The sequence below is a fragment of the Podarcis cretensis genome, assembly GCF_951804945.1.
Source record: "Podarcis cretensis genome assembly, chromosome: 15".
Taxonomy (NCBI): domain Eukaryota; kingdom Metazoa; phylum Chordata; class Lepidosauria; order Squamata; family Lacertidae; genus Podarcis; species Podarcis cretensis.
Window position 1 is genome coordinate 6230105 of NC_137185.1, and position 16620 is coordinate 6246724.

Sequence of the window (16620 nt, forward strand, 5' to 3'; positions counted from 1 at the left end):
CGAGGCCATTTAGGGCTTTAAAGGTCAGCACCAACACTTTGAATTGTGCTCGGAAACGTACTGGGAGCCAATGTAGGTCTTTTAAGACCGGTGTTATATGGTCTCGGCGGCCGCTCCCTGTCACCAGTCTAGCTGCCGCATTCTGGATTAGTTGTAGTTTCCGGGTCACCTTCAAAGGTAGCCCCACGTAGAGCGCATTGCAGTAGTCCAAGCGGGAGATAACCAGAGTATGTACCACTCTGGCGAGACAGTCTGCAGGCAGATAGGATCTCAGCCTACGTACCAGATGAAGCTGGTAAACAGCTGCCCTGGATACAGATTTGACCTGTGCCTCCATGGACAGCTGTGAGTCCAAAATGACTCCCAGGCTGCGCACCTGGTCCTTCAGGGGCACAGTTACCCCATTCAGGACCAGGGAATCCTCCACACCTGCCCGCCTCCTGTCCCCCAAAAACAGTACTTCTGTCTTGTCAGGATTCAACCTCAATCTGTTAGCCGCCATCCATCCTCCAACCGCTTCCAGACACTCACACAGGACCTTCACCGCCTTCACTGGTTCTGATTTAAAAGAGAGGTAGAGCTGGGTATCATCTGCATACTGATGAACACCCAGCCCAAGCCTCCTGATGATCTCTCCCAGTGGCTGCATGTAAATGTTGAAAAGCATGGGGGAGAGGACAGAACCCTGAGGCACCCCACAAGTGAGAGCCCAGGGGTCTGAACACTCATCCCCCACCACCACTTTCTGAACACGGCCCAGGAGGAAGGAGCGGAACCACTGTATGACAGTGCCCCCAGCTCCCAGCCCCTCAAGACGGTCCAGAAGGATGTTATGGTTGATGGTATCAAACGCCGCTGAGAGATCCAGCAGAACTAGGAAACAGCTCTCACCTTTGTCCCTAGCCCGCCGGAGATCATCAACCAGTGCGACCAAGGCAGTTTCAGTCCCATGATGAGGCCTGAATCCCGACTAGAAGGGATCCAAATGGTCCGCTTCTTCCAGGCGTGCCTGGAGTTGTTCAGCAACCACTCGCTCAATCACCTTGCCCAAGAATGGAAGATTTGAGACTGGGCGATAATTGGCCATCGTGGCCGCATCTAAAGATGGTTTTTTAAGAAGCGGTTTAATAACCGCCTCTTTCAGCAGGTCTGGGAAGGCTCCCTCACGGGGGGAAGCATTCACCACCCCACGAAGCCCATCGCCCAGTCCTTCCCGGCTAGCTTTTATAAGCCAGGATGGGCAAGGATCCAGGAGACAGGTGGTTGGCTTCACTCGTCCAAGCAGCCTGTCCACATCCTCGGAGGTAACAGATTGGAATTGATCCCACACAACTTGACCAGACAGGACTCTAGCACTCTCCCGCCCCGGCCCTGCTCCCACGGTGGAGTCTACTTCTTCCCGAATCTGAGCGATTTTATCTGCAAAAAAATTTGCAAAATCATTGCAGGAGAACATATGGCCCGTACTGGGCCCCGATGTTACAGGTGGTTCCGCTAAATTGTGAACCACCTGAAAGAGTCTCCTGCTGCTGTTTTCTGCAGATGCAATAGAGGCGGTGAAGAAAGTCTTCTTCGCCATCGCTATCGCCACTTGGTAGGCTCGACGTTGAGCTCTAACCTGTGTCCGGTCAGATTCGGAATGAGTTATCCGCCACCGGCGCTCTAGCCGTCTCAACGATTGTTTCATTGCCCTCAGATCCGTGGAAAACCACGGGGCTCTCCGGGCTCCATGCAATCGGAGAGGGCACTTCGGAGCCAAACAGTCAATAGCCCTGGTTAACTCCACATTCCAGCGGGCCACCAGGGAATCGGCTGAAAGGCCATCAACATGGGATAAAGCATCCCCTACCACTCTCTGGATTATGTGATCAAGAGACTAATAACACAGGCAAAGGAACCTCCCCCCCAAGAACCACATTCCCACCTGGGCAATCTTCTGGGGGGGCCACTTGCTGGACTGGGGAGGGCCAGCGGCAGGTTTACAGCATATTAAATAATAAAACATTAAAGGTAAAGGGTAAAGGGACCCCTGACTGTTAGGTCCAGTTGTGGCCGACTCTGGGGTTGCAGCGTTCATCTCGCTTTACTGGCCGAGGGAGCCGGTGTACAGCTTCTGGGTCATGTGGCCAGCATGACTAAGCTGCTTCTGGCAAACCAGAGCAGTGCACAGAAACGCCGTTTACCTTCCCGCCGGAGGGGTACCTATTGATCTACTTGCACTTTGACGTGCTTTCAAACTGCTAGGTTGGCAGGAGCAGGGACTGAGCAACAGGAGCTCACCCCGTCGCGGGGATTCGAACCGCTGACCTTCCGATCAGCAAGGCCTAGGCTCTGTGGTTTAACCCACAGCGCCACCCGCACCCCAATAAAACATTAGCCAATAATTTATCCCAGTAGAACATTAGCCAATAATTTATCCCAGTAAAACATTAGCCAATAATTTATCCCAATAAAACATTAGCCGCATGATGTTACTCCAGCCTAACGAGGAGCCTCTTTTATAGGGCTGGGTGAGTGTGGGCCTCGCCCTCTAGGCCAGGTGGAAAGCGCCTTGCAGGGAGCGGTTTTCACGACCCACAGCCAGGTGATGTTCCGCCGGCCTCATGAGGAGCCTCTTTTTCTACACTAGGGAGGCTCGTTTCTTCACCCTCGCTCCCACACCCCTCTCTATCCTCCCTCCAGGAAAGCAAGGGGCCTTATCACAGTGCAAGGATGCATTCCTGCCAGGCAAAAGCACTCAAGGAAAAGTGCAGAGCAAAGTCACCTGGGGAGAGTCTTAGGGCCAGACGGAGAGCTCTTCAAAATGTGGCTAATCTGACCTGCTATGTTTGCTCTTTCATTCTTCTGAGAGACTATTCTTCTGCCTTCGAGTCCTGTCCTGTTGGCGCCGTTTCCTCTATCACATTCCCTCCACTGCCCCCGGTTAATTACATTATGGAATGTCCTCTCCAGAAAAGCTCATTTGGCACCCAAATAAATTATTCCGCCACCAAGTGTATAATTATCTCCCGCTTCTGGTGGCTCACAACATCATATGCTTGCCATCAGCTACCTGCATAGTTTGCTGGTTCTTAGACTGGTGTGTGTTGATTTATGTGGGCTTTATCTGGCATTGCACTGCTATTTGGGGGGAAAAAATTCACTAGAGATTTTAAAAAGTAAGTTCAAGTTAACTGTAAACACAGCTTGAAGTGAACCATGAAATCAGAAAAACAGCCTTCAAATGCCTGCTGAAATAAAAAAATAGGTATTCATCAAGCACCTGAATTTCCATGTCAACTGGGATGGGAGTTATAGCTGTTTGTCAGCTGCCTTGAAGGCTGTGTGATGGTAAAATGTTTTAAAATAAGCTAGAATGACTATTTGCCATAGTGGCTGGAGCATGTCCAGAGGAGAGTGACCAGGATGGTGAAGGGTCTGTAGTTTTTGGGAAGGGTGCTGGGAATTGTAGCACTGTAGTGGGGGGGGGCTGCAATTCTCATAACTCTTTTTTTTTTAGGTGGTCTTGTACTTTAAAAGTATGGCGTTTGCACAGTTCACATCCTGTGATGAATATTTTTGGAAGAGCTGAGTTTCGGTTAGAAAAGGAGAAAATAAAGATTAAGAAAGATACGATAGCTGCCTTCGAATATTTGCTGGCGAGACCAGAATCAATGAATGGAAATGGAAGATTTCACCAATACATTATGAAAAAAAATTAAGAGATATTTGATAGTGGTGAAGGCTGCTTTGAGAGGTGTCCAGCTCTCTTTTGCTGGAGGTATTTCAGCAGAGTCCAGACTCTGAACCTCCATCTGTCAGGGTGAAACCTGCCTTGAGCTTGGAGGTCAGAATGGATGACATCTGAGGTAACTTTCTAATACCAAGTCATTTTCTAATAATATAATTTTATATGTATGTTTTTATCTATTTGGGGGAGGGGCAAGGTTTGCTATTTTTTAATTTTATACTTTTTGGGGGGAGTAAAAATAAAATAAACAAGCATGAGAAGAAATATGCATGGAGTACATAAACACAGCATGTTTGTTGGCTGCTTGTTTCGAATCCCACAGAATTTTTGCTTCCCCCCCCCCCCAATCCTGGCCAGCTGTCACCACCTACAGAGTCTTTGGTCCATGTTGTGCTCTGGATGGTCTGAATGGGTCCCTTCCTGGTCTTGTTGTGGCCTCCACCAATGTGAGTCACCCCCTCCCACCCCCAAAGTGTGGGAAATGCGCGACATTCAGACTCTTGGGGGAAGGTTACACATGGACATGTTGAAGTTGAAATCTGTAGGGATACAGGAATTCTTCTGATACAGGACGGCGACAAAAAAGTCCTGGTGGAAAACTGGAAAGGGATCACAAAACCTCCTCTTCCCTTCGTAGCTAAAGAGGAAAGCTTTAATCCATTTTAACACAAAACTAGATAACAGGGGCATTTCGTTTGCCTGGACTTTCTAAATGTGCTGTAGGGGGAAGCTCAGTGGCAAATATCTGCTTTGCTCGCAGAAGATTTCCAATTCAATCGCCTCCATCTCCAGGTAGGCTTGGGAAGGTTCCCTGTCTGAAACCTTGGAGAGCTGCTGCCAGTCAGTGTAGACAGTACTAAGCTAGGTGGACCCAGTCGTCTGATTCGGTATAAGGCAACCTCCCTCTGTTAATATCAGGGATATGCTGCTTTTGATAGTTACTAGCCATGATGGCTCTATATACACTGAGGGTGCTGTGGCCCTCCGGACCCTTTTCTCTGGCCCTTGGAAACTCTCCCCAAGCCACTGCTCCACCACACCCTCTTTGAGTGCTTTTGCCTGGCTGGAATGGCTCCTTGAAGTGTGATAACGTCTCTTACCTCCCTGGAGGGAGGACGGACAGATGTGGGGTGTTTGTGTAGAAATCCCTGACTTCTGTGTGGCAGGAATATAGCCCACTGTACAAAAACAAAAGGTAACGCTCTGCTCTGTCCGCTTTGGCCCACTTAACTAGCTATTGGCACGTGGCCCCTGTGGAGGTTGGCAATGAGGGAATGCGGCCCTCAGATGGAAAAATGCTCCCTGCATCTGATATATATGATGTCTCTGAATACCAGTTGCTATGGATTGCAAGTGGGGCGAGTGGTTAGCCTCTGTGGGAAACAGGATGCCGAACTGGTCGGGCATTTGGTCTGATCCAGCAGGGATCTTCTGATGTTCTTAATCTCTTGATCAGCTAAGATCTGTCCAATGAACTGGGTAACAATTTCTCTTTTTAAAACAATAAAAAAGACAAATGTTTATAAAAGGATATTTCAGAGCTAGAAAAGTTTCAGAAAAGGGCTGTGATGTGATCAAATGGCTGGAGCAACTCTCTGAGGCGAGGTCATCGAGTTTGGTGCTTTTTAGTTCAGAAGAAAAGATGAGCAATGGGTGGGGATGTCATAGAGGTTTGCAGAATTGTTCATGGTGTGAAGAAAGAGAGAGGCTTTTCTCTCTCTGGGCTTGTTCACATTTCCGCTCGTGCCATATTTTATTCTGCAGAAAACCCGACTGACATTTGTTACCACTCAGCAGCAAACAGCGGGTTTCTCCATGGAAGGTGGTAGGGCAAACAAAAAGCCTGAGACAAGCGGAAGTGTGGATGAGCATTCTCTCTCATAATGCTAGGCCTCAGGAGCATCTAAAGCAGGGGTCAGTCCACTGTCCCTCAGATCTTGTGGGGGGCCGGATTATATTTTGAAGGGAGGGGGGAGAGAATGAATTCCTTTGCCCCACAAATAACCCAGAGATGCATTTTAAATAAAAGGACACATTCTACTCATGTAAAAACACACTGATTCCCGAACCGCCCTCGGGCCGGATTTAGAAGGCGATTGGGCTGGATCTGGCCCCCTGGGCCTTAGTTTGCCTACCCATGATCTAAAGGTTCAGGACAGACAAAAGAAATGTCATGCAGTGCATAGTAAAACTATTTAATTAAGCCAACTTAAGTGGCTTCAAAAGAGGATTAGACAAAATCAAGGAGGAGAAGTCTTTCAGCGGCTACTAGCACAATGGCAGTGCCCCACCCCCTCTGTTGGAGACAGTAGACCTTGGAATTCCAGTTTCCGGGAAACACAGGTGGGGAGAGGAATGTTGCATTCAGGTCCTCCTGTGGGCTTCTAATAGGCAGAGGAATGTCAGAGATGGTACCTCTTGCTTTTTACGGCCTTTCATCCCTGATCCTAATCCTAATTACTGAAAGAAACAACAATATGCTTGGGTAATTGAAATCCTGTGCAGTGGTACCTCAAGTTACATATGCTTCAGGTTACATACGCTTTAGCTTACAGACTCCGCTAACCCAGAAATAGTACCTCGGGTTAAGAACTTTGCTTCAGGATGAGAACAGAAATCGTGCTCCGGTGGCGCGGCGGCAGTGGGAGGCCCCATTAGCTAAAGTGGTGCTTCAGGTTAAGAACAGTTTCAGGTTAAGAACTGACCTCCGGAACGAATTAAGTACGGTACTTAACCCGAGGTACCACTGTAGTGGCATAATAAAACCTTTAATGTGGGTTGAGGCCTAGACCGTGAGAGTCAAATGTGCGGTTTCATGCAACCAATGAAGTAGATTCTAATTCACAAAGCTCTTGTTCCTCAGTCATGCTGAACTTTATAAAATAATTGTAGAAGGCAATGTTTTACGGTTTATTATTGTTTATATTTTGAACACCAAAATCTTTTAAGGGCCTCTAAAGGTCTTGATCTGCCCATGGTTACAAGGCGCCAAGCCTACCTGATGCCAATAGGATTTCCAAGGTGCAGGTGCTGCCACAATAAAAGATTAACTAAAAGACATCCTTGAGAGGGGGCACTTCATCTTGTCCTGTGATTCTTCTCAGTTGGACAGAGGTTCTCTGCAGTGTCCCAGGCCTCTTCCTGGGAAGAGCTCTGCCTGTGAACTGGATCAGGCAGGACCCGGACACGCAAGACAGGCTGATTCATGCTTAAAAAGTAGTGCCGAGTTATCTATGTCATTAGAACTACACCCAAAGGAAGAAGCATTCAGCTTTCCTCCACCCACATTCAACATCTGTTGTTGATATGGTGCAGAGTGAAGGAGCCGTAGCTCACTGGTAGAGCATCAACTTCACATGCAGAAGGTCACAGGTTCAATTCCTGGCACCTCCAGGTAAGGTTCGGACTGCCCCTGTCTGAAACCCTGGAGAGCTGCTTCCAGTCAGTGTGCAGTAGACTAGATGGACCACCAGTGGTCTGATTCAGCATAGCGTAGTTTTCTATGTTCCATACACTCTCATGCGTATCTTTGCCTTCTTGCTCTCAGTTTTGCATTATATACACATTTTTGCAAAGCAATTTCCCTCAAGATCAGGCATAAGCAAATTTGGCCTTCCAGATGTTTTGGGACTACAACTCCCATCATCCCTAGCTAACAGGACCAGTGGTCAGGGATGATGGGAATTGTAGTCTCAAAACATCTGGAGGGCCGAGTTTGCCTATGCCTGCCCAAGATAGTGCAATTTTTATAAATGATATTTATGCGCATATATATATATACATTTTTGTGTGTGTGTGTGTGTGTGTGTGTGTGTGTGTGTGTGTGTGTATCTATCTATCTATCTATATCTATATCTATATCTATATATGTGTATATATCTATATCTATATATATCTATATATGTGTACTGTATATATATATATATCTATATATATCTATATATATAGATATACACACACATATACATCATTCGTATGCACACTTTACCAAAAGCTGTGGAGAAGTGCACTGCAAAATTCAGAGGAAGTGTGCCTTTTGAAGGAGTTTCCATTCCCATCTTATTTTGGAAAGTACAAATTAGGTAAGTTCAGCTTTTATGGAAGTAGAATTACGTTTCTCCCTTCTCCCAGCCAACGAGGCTGATGGAGTGGGCCTTGCTGTCCCAGCTCTCCCCTGCTGCCACCCAGTAGAATGGCAGCTGACAGAGGCAGATCTGGGATAGGAGGAACCAAAAGGCAGCCTCCTCCCCAGCAACGAACACTTTTGCAACAGCCATAGAAGCAGCAAGGATAACCACATTGTTCCATGATCAAGGCCGGCCCTACCATTAGGCAAAGCAAGATGTCAGGTGGGGATGGGGATAGTGGTGGCAAATGGTTGGATAAAAGAACTGTGGATGCCCCATAGAGCCTGTCCTGAAACTGGTGCCCGTTGGGACTGGTAGGGTGGTAGACAGGGAGCCCAACAATAGGTGGAGCCAGAGCCAATGACAAGTGGAACTGACTCTGGTTTTGTCTCCATCTTCCTCCCTGCTGGGCAATACTGAGACTACGGAAGAGGAAGCCAACAGCCAGTGACACACTCTGGGCTGGTTGTGAGTGGGGGACACACTGCCCCCACTTGCCCTAAAGATCCAGCCTTCCCTGCCTGAACCCTCCAAGCTAGCCTGCTGACCTCTGATATAATCAAGGATGCTGTCCCATTGCCAGTGTTGAAATAAGATTCACCTGCACACACCACAAGGGATGCCACCATAGGAACATAAGAAGCAGCCTCATACTGAGCCAGATTGTTGGTCCATCCAGCTCAATATTGCCTACACTGACTCGCAGTGGCTCTCCACCATTTCAGACGGGAGTCTCTTTCCCATCCCTACCTGGAGATGCAGCCAGGGATTTAATCTGGGGTCTTCTGCATGCAAAGCGGATGCTCTACCACTGAGCTTACGGGCCCTTCCCATCTCATCATCCTTCGCTGCTTCAGCTGGCAAAACGTCTCAGGCTGGCCACGAACAGTCACACAGTCATCTCCCCACTGGGGACTGGCATTTCCGTGCCTAGTGGCTGCCCCTCATATATGCATAGATCATTTAGCACAGCTCAGGGCAGTATCTCGCTCTGCCCGCACGCCTGTGCCTGCCAAGCGGATCACAAACACTACCAGAACTGACAGCCTGAATTTGCCATCATGGGGGTAGAAGGACTGGATCCTGACTGAAACTGAGACTGGGCAACGCCTGTCAAACAAAGAGTTCCCATCAATCCTCTAGGCTTACATTTGCCTCATGGGCTGGTGTGATGACAGCCAATTTAAGTCCTGCATGGATCAAGGCAGCCCAGAACTGAAACGCACACCCCTTGGAATAGGACATGTCAGCAGCAGCACCTTCGCTGTCATTGACCGTTGACAGGGAGGAGGGAATCGGAGGCTCAAGAAGATGACTCAGTTCTGGTATCCAAGTTGTGTCTCTAAACAAACTGGTTGCCAGCCCTTTGCCCTGTCCCAGAGAGCTGACAGAATTGTCTGAGGATCCTGGGAAAATGCCTTATTGTGGGCCAGACCGTTTGTTCAGCTTGCCCAGTAGTGGCAGCTCTGACTGGCAGCAGTTCTCTGGGGTTTCAGGTGGAGAGCTGGACTGTCCCATCACTTGCTACTTTATGTTTTGAACTGGAAATGCCAGGAATTGAACATGGGAACATCTGCATGCTAAGCGAGTGCTTGACAACTGAGCTAAGGTTCCTACCCCCATTGAGCCCGTTGATATACCTCTGACCACAAGAGAAATGTTTCTAACAGACTTTCAGATGCTGGCCCATTGACCAACTCCTGTTAACTGAACAGGAAATTAGATTGTTCCAAAACAAAAGTGGATTTTTTTGTTGCCTCCCTTCGTATACAAAGGTGGAGCGTGAGCGTAAAGCTTGGAGCAACATTATTGTAACATTGAACTGTGGCTTGGTGCTACGTCTGAAGTAGGATTGGGAATGTAATGACTACGTATTCAGCAGAGAGAAGGGCACCTGGATTCCTTGCAAAAATAGAAAATACTGCATTCAGATAATCTAAACTGATTTAAGGGCCACATTACTCCATTGGAAAGCTGTTGGGGGCTGCATTCCAGTAGGAGGCTGGAGGTTAACACAAGTGCAAGCTCTATACACTGCAGCCAAGGAATGTGGACAAAAATGCATGTGTACTGTAAAATATGCATGAAAGCTCATAACATTAGTGAAAATAACACACACAAATGTGTTAGGAGAAATTGCTTTGGAAAATAGTGTCTGTTGAACAAAATTGCCTTACACATTTTTTTATATTAGGAGAAATCCACATTCAAATGCTGGGTAAGTTTTCATGAGGACTTTTAAAACCAGCATCGCAACCTGATATGGAAATGGGGAGAACTCAAAACTGGAAAAATGAGAAAGTGAAAGAAACCAACATTGACAGAATCCCTCATCCCCACTTACAGAGAGAATCCCAGTGGGGTTCTCTTAATGTGTTTTCCCTGCCGCGATTCTGCGTGCAATAATCTGAGCAAAGACGCTTCCCTTTGTCATTGTCCCTGGTTTGAATCAGAGGAATACCAGTCCCTGACCCCCCCCCCCATTCTGCATGCCCTTTGACAGAATTACCTGTGTATGCGGCTGTGGCCTTTGTATCTACATGGAAAGGTAGTGGCATTTATCTCTGCATGTCCCCCTTAACAAAGAAGTGACCACAATCCTTATCTCGGCTCATCTCTCCCAGCTGTAAAACAAAATGTTTTATGGTCTGGGCAGACTGTCCTTTTGCTTATCCAGAGAGATGGAGATAAGTCTGGAGAAGGATGCAGTGACATCCCTGGCAATAAACTGCAATTGAAAAGGAAGTGGGAGGTTGGGGGAAATTACTGTATATCCAATGGATCATTTCAGAGGAACAAAGTTTGTGGATGTGAAGTTGAGATAAGAAACAGAGAGGTGATCTTGGCAAATTGCTTCTATGCACGTAGGCCTTTAAGCTTCTCCCACACTCCTGTCTTTACCGTGTGAGTTAAAGCAGGTCAACCTTAGGCGAGCCCTTGAAAGGCAGCTGATTTGTGTCAGGCTCTGGGCTTAATGACCTCAGGTGGCCAGTTCCACAACTCTTCAGCCAGCAAGTACAGCCGTGGGGTGCTGAATGTAGATAAAGTAAATAACATTTATGTTAAAATCTTTGTTCTGATATTATGCTTCCCTTGTGTTTTCATGGGTGGGGGTCCTGTGGCCCTTCAGATATTGCTGGAGTCCCAACTCCCATCAGCCCCAGCCAACTTGGCTGATGGTCAGAGCTGATGGGAACGGGAGTCCTAGAGGGCGACCCAGGTTCACAAAACGGAGATCCATGTTTGTTTGTTTTCTTGCCAGTGTGAGGAGCTGGGAAAATGAAACAAAGAAGAAAACACTGATAAACAAAATGTAAATAGAGAATAATGCATTAGTGCAACTAAAAATCACACAGAATCCTGCAGTAGGGCTGCAACTGCAATCCTATACAAATTTCCTGGGAATAAGTGTTACTGAACTCTGATAATAGACATTAGAGTGACAACCTAGGCATCCTTTTAAAAAGGAGATATATGTTTGCAATTAGAAGAGAGATGGTTGAGTGCTTCCATTTGAAACAGTGCCCTCTCCTGTCCTAGTGCGGTATGTGCAAACCCATCCTCTTTTCTTATTCAAGGTGGATTTTGATGCAATCAAAGTGAAGCTCATGTGTGGAAATTTTGGATTTCTGAAGAGCCCGGAAGATTTGCTTTGCAACTAAGAATTCTGGACATTGGCATGGTATCATTCCATCTACTTCTGATGCACAAAGGTATTTGCTATTATAATTATTTGGTCAAAATAGCATCATCCACACTCAAGAATGGGAGGTATTAGAGCGTATCACAAACCTTTTTTTGGGAAAAGAAATCCTAAGGGGGAATTCCCCACCTCAGTAATAACTCATTGAGCATGCTCAGTTATCACAGAATGTTGACTATCAGGGGGAAATGTGCACATCTAGAGAAATTGCATTCAAAAATTGGTGCACTAGGATAAATTTGCATTAAAATGCTAATGAATTTTTATAAAGGCTTTAAAAAACCTGTCATGGAAATGTGGAGAACTGAAATTAGATGTGGAAAAATGAGAAACTGAGAGAAACCCAAATTGACAGATGCCTTCATTCTTACGTAGTTCACATAGTTAAGATTCTTACTGCATGCCCTCCAGATCTTGTTGGACTACAAAGCCCATCATCCTTAATCATCGGAAATACTAGTTGGAGTTGATAGGAATTGAAGCCCAGCAACATCTGCAGTGTGACATCTTCCTCATCCCTGGCTTAAAGCATTGATTATGACAAAAGTGGACTGTAAGCCACAAAAGCAGCAACCACAATGGATTTCTTGGCACTTAATAGTGCCAAAATACTCCTGTCTATTTCAGCATTCTAAAGCGCTCCAGAAATGTAGATTGACTGGAAAAATGTGCACAATTCCTCCTTCATGGAGATATTATGAGCACATTCGCCATCACCCCTGGAGAATGTGTGCAATGCCTGGTGGTTAAGCGCATTAACCGCTTGGCATTGTGCACATCAACTTACATTGTCCCTAACATATACGCACACCTGTCCATCTCACCTGGAATACCGTGGCCAGTTTTGGGGCAATGTCATGGACTGGCTGGACACAGAGAAATGAAGATGGAGCCTTAGGCTGCAGGAAAAGGAACTGGGAGAGGCCTTAGAGAGCAGTGGCAAGGCAGGCACATTCGGTCCCTGCAACTGCCTCATGGGGACAAGTCCTACTGGGAAGAGTTGCTGCAATCGTTAAGCCTTCACTGTTTTGGTTTCTTTGAAGAGTTAACTTCACTGACACCAGTGCTTTTTACTGCTGACCTCCTGACCCTGGCTGCTGATGGGCAGTTTAAGGATATTGACAAGCAGGAACATTTCTCTAGGAAGGAGATACAAGATAGTGAGATGCCTGGATACCAAGTCCTATGGAGAAAGGTTGAGGGAGCTGAGCATATTTATTTTGGAGAAGAGATGATAAAGAGGCAATAGGACAGCTGTCTTCAAATATCTGGAGAGCTGTTGGGTAGACAATGGAGAAAATTCATTGCTGCAGATAGCAGGATCTGAACCAATGGGTCCAAACAACAAAAAGAGGGGATTCTGGTGAAACATTATGAAGAAATTCCCGATGGTATGAGCTGTTCGACAAACTGGAACAAACTGTGTCAGTGGGTGGTGAACTCTCCCTTTTTGGAGCTTTCTCAGCAAAGGTTGGAAGGCAAATTTCCTGGGTTTGGATTAAATAACCGTTGTGGCGACTTCCAACTTTACAGTCCTATTCTCTCTTTATCTATCCCCGTCTAGCTATCTGTTCTTGGCATTTCTCTCTTATCTATCTAGACATCCATCCATCTCTCTCCCCATCTCTCTCTCTCTCTGAAGAGACTGTTTTTGCTTCAAGAGGCTTAATGTTTGGCAGTTAATTAACGCAATTCCAGTGTAGGCGTCCAAGATGAGATTCCAGATGGAGAAAACCACACAGAGAGATTACAGGGAGCTTATTAGATGCCTTTGCTACCTAGGACCATCCTAGCAACCTCAGGGTTGGGAGTTATCACCCTGAACCAATAACCAAAATGTTTTGACGCACAGGAGTTAACGTTTAACCCACAACTTGGGTAGTATTCTGGAAAGCAGAAACCTATTGTGTTCAACCCCCACCGCTTGGAGCCGCAAAGCAGGAGGTCACCCAACTTTCCATCCATCTTAGGACCGTAGGCTATGGGAAGAAAAAGAGTGATCATTTAAAAGCTTGGGCTGTTGTCACTGGGAGTCACTGGAGCTAGAACCAGGCCTCAAAGAGCTCTGGGAGCAGCTGCCTGATGTGGTGAGTGACCATACCTTGCAATATTTTCTAAGGCAGCATAAGAATCCTCAGTCTCTGGACTGGACCTCCCAGCACCCAGGTTGCCGTTAGCCCCTCCTAGGCAGAAACAGCGGTACAAGTCTTTGTGTTTAGACTGAGATTTTGCCAGAGCAACAACTAATTTCCTAGCTCTGACTCTTGCCTTCGACTCTTGGCTTTGCCTTGCTGGCTCCTGCTCCCCTCTGATCGATTCCTGATTGATTTAGCCTGACCCTCACCATGATTAAGCACCAGAGCTGCCCCAACCACACCACTCATGTTTGGACCAGTGACCTGGTGCTTTCCTTGGGTGCCCCTCAGCTGACCATCTCCTTAATCTCTGTGCTCTTCAACTCTGCCGTCATCTTTGCCGTGGTGTACTCCAAAGAACTGCGCAAGCCCATCTTCATCCTTTTCTGCAACATGGCCTTCTCCGACCTCTTCACTAGCTCTACAGGCTTCTGGATCGCCCTGTTGTTCATCACCAACCCTCAAAGTACCATCAGTGGGTCCAAGGAACTCCTCACAGCGTATGCCTTCTACACCATGTCAATCCTGGCCACCATCTACAACTTAGTCCTCATTGGGATTGAGCGTTACTTGGCTGTGGCGGAATGCCTGAGGAGAAGATGGCGCCTTGGCAGGAACCAGATCCTGGGCATGGTGCTGGGTGTCTGGGGGCTTAGCTTCTTTTTGGGCTTCCTGCCCCTGATGGGCTGGAATTGCTTGGATAGAGACAATGCCTCTGCCCTTTACAGCCCTCTGTGTATCAACTACCTTATTTTCATCACTATCCCTCACTGTGCAGTAGTTTTGGTCCTCCCTTTCTTCACGTACTGCAACATCATTGGGTTTTTGAGGAAACACAAGATGGCAATGGGTGCCTTGGGGCAAACCCATGCCACCTACAGGCTGGCCGAGATCCAAGTAGCCCGGACAAGCATATTCATATGGCTGCTGTCTGTGCTGTCTTACACACCCTTCTTTGCTGGTGTTGTCCTGGATATAACCACTCAGCAGTGCCCCAACAATTTCTCCATGGATGTCTACGTCTTCCGAAACCTTACCGCCATCATGATCACCATGAATTCATTGGGGAACCCCATCATCTACACCCTGAAAGTGAAAACTTTGTGGCACAGACTCAGGTTTTTGAAGTCCCCTTCCAGCAACCGCATAGAAGTGCAGGCCATTGGGAAAATGTGACCCTGCTCGGACCAAAGTGAATCCAGTCTTGTACGTTTTCACCCAAACATCTTTAAATGTCCGCAGTGAGCAGTCACTGAGAGTTCAGTCCTATGCATGTCTACTCAGAAGTTCAGTGGGATGCATTCCCCAAGGACATGTGTTTAGGATTGCAGCGTAAATCTCTTTATAGGGGCTATGGGTACTTGGCAGTTGCAGAGATCTGAATTAATGTTTCAGCTCACCAAAGCGAGCCAGCTTCAGCACTGGACAGTTCTCAAGTACAAGGGAGAGTGGGATTCAATTCATTGGCTCTCTCCTATTGACAATAGAATTGTGCTACCTACACTTTGGTAGCATTCATGAACAGGATCGTGTTGGGTTGAAATTATCTATTGTGAACTAACTTCAGAGTGAGTTATTATACAGTAGAATTTCGATTAGTGGTTTAAAAGGTTCACACCACCCTCCTTTTGATTAGAATTAACAGCAACATTCCAAACTTCATGCAGTACAGAAAGTTGGGCAGGTGTAACAGGAGTCTGGGAAACACCAGCTTAATGTAATTATATACACATATATATTTGGACTGACTAAAATATTGTTGTTGATTGAAAAAACATATTAAGATAGGATGAAAAATAAATGCTGCATCAAATTGTATGTGACGCATGGTGACTTTGGATAATGTGCTTTCTTATGGAACAATCTGGGGCAGCCTTTGGCAACCTGGTAGCCTCCAGATATTTTGGACTACAACTCCCATTGGCCTCAATCAGCATGGCTATACAGTGCAGGGCTGATGGAAGTTTTAAGTCCAAAACATCTGGAAGACACCAGGCTGGCAAAGGCTTCAGCATGAACAAAACTCAGCTGAGAAACCTCAACCAATATATGTAGCAGAACTGGGAAATCTCATGCAGCAATTCATCTACTAAAAAGAAGACCCCTTTGGGTTCAATGGGATTTACTCTCAAGCAGAGCAGCTTTAGAAGGATTTTGTGTGTGTATAAAACCAATGTAACATCAGAGCCAACTGGGAAGGCTTTGCAGTGTTTGCTTTGGCATGACATTAATAAAATGCAATCCTTCCTTTTAGTATCGTTAACCTTTCTCTGAGCAAAGCCAAGCTCACCACATTTAATTTAATTCACTGGTACATCAATGCACAAGAGATAGTGATGTTTCACAATGTTTACAGAGGGCAAACATTAGCATTTTTATGTGGCTTAGCTCCATCATCTGGCCTCAAAGGCAGCCTCAAAGAATACACACACATGCACACATATATCCTGGTTTTGGACACATTGGTCACCCAGTTATTTTTCTGACTGCAACTTGTTTATTTCATAAAATTTACATCACTTGGTTGTGAAAAACTGCAAAGTAGTTTATAACAAAGAAAAAACAATAACCTTATCACTAAAAAACCAATAACAATTATTTAAGACATTAATTTTTTTGAATAATAAGACTAAAACAGATTAAGAAAAACAATTTAAAAAATATTCTGTCTTTCCTTTGTCATAAACTTATGTTTACATAAGACTTTGCAACATGACTACAAAATCATTAAAACACCAAAGTTTCCAAAATGCACAATCAGTTTACAGCTTATGATCATGATGTAATAGTAGCAGTAGCAATACTACTGAGATTTATTTATTTATTTACTTTGTCTAGCCAAAACCATTACAAAATATCAATATATAAAATAGAATAAAATACATAACACAGTTAAACAAATTATTAAAACCAGACATTCTGTCG

At 46.0% G+C, this 16620-nt stretch overlaps 1 protein-coding gene across 1 annotated transcript; it reads left to right on the forward strand.

Annotated features, from left to right (window-relative positions):
- Positions 1-11581: 11581 nt before the first annotated feature.
- On the forward strand, positions 11582-16115 carry LOC307204238 (lysophosphatidic acid receptor 1-like). The gene has a single exon (XM_079955837.1). It carries the CDS (start codon positions 13906-13908, stop codon positions 14869-14871), a length of 966 nt encoding a protein of 321 aa, XP_079811963.1. The 5' UTR covers positions 11582-13905; the 3' UTR covers positions 14872-16115.
- The last annotated feature ends 505 nt before the right edge of the window (positions 16116-16620 follow it).